At 35.1% G+C, this 4,000-nt stretch overlaps 1 protein-coding gene across 1 annotated transcript in view; it reads right to left on the minus strand.

Annotated features, from left to right (window-relative positions):
- Positions 1-2,372, minus strand: part of TBC1D8B (TBC1 domain family, member 8B (with GRAM domain)) — a gene marked incomplete at its 5' end in the record, with an annotated part of 27,552 nt that extends 25,180 nt beyond the window's left edge. Inside the window, one exon of the mRNA XM_010284085.1 lies at positions 2,262-2,372. Within this exon, the coding sequence (XP_010282387.1) occupies positions 2,262-2,372 (111 nt within the window). The remainder of the gene's footprint in view (positions 1-2,261) is intronic.
- Between the last annotated feature and the right edge of the window lie 1,628 nt (positions 2,373-4,000).

The following is a 4,000-nucleotide window of genomic DNA, read 5'->3' on the forward strand; positions in this document are numbered from 1 at the left end:
TTTACAGTTTTGAATAAAGGGATTCTAGAATATAAATCAATTGGCAGTTTCATTCTCCACAGGAATGCTCACAATAAAATCAGTCAGTGCAATCACATACTATCTATACCCCCAAGCAAGAACACACCTTTAACAATTTCTTTTTTCTCAGCTTACTTTGTAAAGACTAGTTAAACAATTTTCAATGGACTCCGCTGAATTAAAGTTGCCTTGGGAATGAATAGAAATTGTTCTAAATACGGTTAAATAGTTAGACTGCACTACACAGGGTGGATTTGCAACAACACTTTAAAAAATTATATGAAGAGTAATTAACATAGCAATTAAATCACAAACTAATTATTTTTCTCAGACTACACATGTAGACCAATTATTTGAGTCACAGTGTGAATCAGAGGCACAGATGTGACACAGTAAAAGATGAAACTTTTTAATAAATATTTAAATGATTTAGGGGCACTGTTTCAGATCCTTAATATGCAATAGCAGGAACAAAATGTAGTCTCTTCAATTTCTTCACTTCGCAGAAGGAACAATCTGTTTTCTAACACAAAGTACAACTACATAATGTAGCCTTTTGTTGTAAAGTATACTTATGCAGCACCAAATTTATATAAATTCAGTCCTAAGGTGAAGATTACCCTTTGTATTTTCCCAAGGGCTGACATGATGGCATTAGAATTCCCCAGAGTGTATTTTCAACAGATTTTTCAAAGTATCTTTTTGATAGCCTGTCAACAGCATTTCTGGCTTCTTCAGAAGTTGTCCTAAAATTTTATTTACTGCCAATTCACAAACTGTTCAAATTCTATCAACTTTATAAGGCCGTCCTTTTAGTCACATGTAATGAATTACACTAAATTGTTACTAAACAGCTCTCTCACTGACTACTGCCCTTCAGAGAAGTCCTTGCAGAACATGAACAGAAGCAGATTAGCATTACAGCATGAAATGTGTAAATTATTAACTAAACATCTAAAAGAACAAATCTGTATGTTGAAAGTAGCTAACTGTATAGAAAAGACAGCAAGAGGCACAATTTTTAATTTAAGGTAAGCAATGAAGGTTCATAATAAAGCAATAACAGCAAAATCTAATGTAACAGCAGCATAGCACTTACTAGTGGAATTATCATGCATGTAAGTGTTTGCAGAATGGCAGATTTCCTGCAAGGTTCATCTTTTACCACAGGCAACTAAAAGGAAAGCCTAGAGCCCAGAGAAGTCTAGATGGAGTCTTGTTTCTTTTAAAGAACACTACTAATTAAAAAAAAATTAAAGCATGGAAAAATGAACTCAAATACATGGTCCTTTTTCACTGTAATTATAGATGTTTTCATAGTTTTCAATAAGCCTAAGAAATAGATTAATTCCACAACAGTAAATTTTTCGCATTGTGGTGGTGCATAAACCACATGACAGTATTAATTAATTTCAATATAAAGATAAGACCATGCCTCAAAAGAAAAACCAGTGATACATGTAAAGAATAAGAGAGTCCTCTCAGCTTTTGGAATGGAGGTCTTTTTAGACATCTAGTAGTTAAGCAGCCTGTATAAAGGAATAAAGACTTTCTTTTCAGGAGAAGCTGCAAAACTTAAAATAAATAAAAATTAAAAAAAAAAACACACAACAAAATAAACCCATGCACACTATCAAAAACCATGCTCTATGAAAAATCACATACTCTACTCTGAAGGTCAATTTTCTTTTCCATTTCTTACTGATTAATAACGCAACATGAGAAAGAGAGAAATTCTTACACTATGAGAGTAACAGATATGAGGAAGAATTCAGCTCTGACCATGACTGGGAACCTGGCTCATTTTAACAAGCAAAGATAAAGTAGGAAAAAAACATTTGGATAAGCAGCTCCTGTTATTCCTACCTACAGCACACTTAGTACTCCCAAGGGTCAACTTATCCCAGTCATCCTGAACTGTGCCAAGTTACACTTGCAGCTTACAGAAGAAAAGATTGTGCCTCTGTCACTCTTTAAGAAAGCACTGAGGCTTCAGTACCTGATGGACTACTGCAGAAAGCAGGCTATCGAAAGTTGTAATATGAAGAGTCCATAGGTATATTCTGAAAAACTGGAACCACACACTACTGTCAATCACAGGTTTGCAAACAATTTTAAACCATTTAGAGGTCACAGGAATGAATAATGATGTGAGAGGATTAACCCAAAAATTGATTCCATCTTTGTACCCTCATTTTTCACTTTATAAACTCAGATAGCTTCTAAATCATAGTACATACCGCATGCAATGGACCAGTAGACTTGAGAGTCTGGTGTCTGATGCAGGATGCGAAATGGGGCAACTTTCGATGTAGAATCCAACACCGCATCTAATGTTCCCACGAGAAGACCTGTTGCGTTTAAGAAAATGTATACAGCATAGTGAAACTAAGGTTTTGAAACGTACACTCACTTCTGATTCCTTCCTTAGTGAACAGGAATGCTACTCAAGTAAGGACTAGTGAACTCTGACAAAAGAAGAATCACAAATGAGTAAAGCAAAAAGTGCTTCCAGAGGAACCTCTTCGGGAGGTAATGATGTTTTGATCCAGTAAAAGCCATTATAAACACAAAATGAGAGTGAAGACGTTCTTTGAGATGACCGCCTTGGAAGCAATAGCCATGGTAAACCAGAGGACAACCTACAAAGTAACATGGTAGTTCCCAGCCTTCAATAAGCACAAGCAGTAACTGAACTACCTCTTAGTCATTTACTGTTGTTCTGTTTTCCAATCACAGGAAACAGCTCTTAGGAGACTGTGATTCCATTATGTCTGATTTTTATGAAAATCTCACAGTTTTTACAGGAGAACATCATACTTTCTGTCCATACAAACATTTTGCTGCTCATACCACACTACAACTAGAAAAAGCCTGACATTCTTCATAAACAGTCTGTCAGGTGACTCCTACATAAAGTATGGAACACTGATATTTCATTGTACCACCACATGTGTAAGTATATCACATAAAGTGCATTATTCCCATATAGATTATACACCCAAGATATAATGGGCGCGTCACCTCCCTGCCACTAAATATTGAATTAGCTCCTAGTAAGCTAGGAGAAGATCAAAGAAGCAGCAGAATTCAGATCAAAATATACTAATTTCATTAATGAGAACTGCTTCATAACTGGGAGCAAAAATTTCCTGAGAAAATGAATATGCATTTTATCTTGGCTGCCACAATCATTCTTTCTGCACAGTAACAAAAATATTAGCCCAGATACCTCAAAAGTTCCTTTCAAACCTAAGAATCAGGGAATTCTCAAAGAAGAAAAATCCATACAGAAAAAATACAAGCTTTTGAATACTGATGCACAAATAAAACTTTTTCTTCTTGTTACAACAAAAACAAAAACACAAGCAACAACATCTTGTGCTTCTTTACTCTATTTCCTATGCTTGCTATCCTTCTAGCATGGCCACATAAATGGAAAGTTCAACTAACTAATCACACAGAGCTTTTACTCTCCTACAGAAGAACTGCAAAATGAGGGACAAGATTACTCAAAAAAATGAGAGATGCAATTACCCAAAGAGATGTTGTAACGTCTGTTCCACATACCTGCTGAGATCATGGATGCAGGGCTTTCCCAAAAAAATGCTATTAGGGTAGAGAGCTTACATGCAAAGTTAATATATTCCTTACAGCACCTCTAAGTACCCTTGCATGTTTAATGGAAAATGATCTTTTGATTCAGGTTTTTAATGCTCTATAGAAGCATTAGATTTAGATAATTTCAAATGCATCCCTCAAAAGTTATTTCAGAATTTTTAGGTTGGCTTCTGGTATGTTTTGTTCCACCTTCTTTCCATTAACCCCCTCTCAAATTCTGAAAAATAACAATTGTGAGAGAATAAAAGAAAGCGAAGTAAGACAAAATTGAGAAGTCAATTTTCAATTCTCAAAATTTCTCAAAATTGAGAATTGACAATCATCCTCAGAACATGGTTTTCCTAAGGATACACTTTCA

The sequence above is a fragment of the Phaethon lepturus genome, unplaced genomic scaffold (assembly GCF_000687285.1).
Source record: "Phaethon lepturus isolate BGI_N335 unplaced genomic scaffold, ASM68728v1 scaffold17323, whole genome shotgun sequence".
Lineage (NCBI taxonomy): Eukaryota > Metazoa > Chordata > Aves > Phaethontiformes > Phaethontidae > Phaethon > Phaethon lepturus.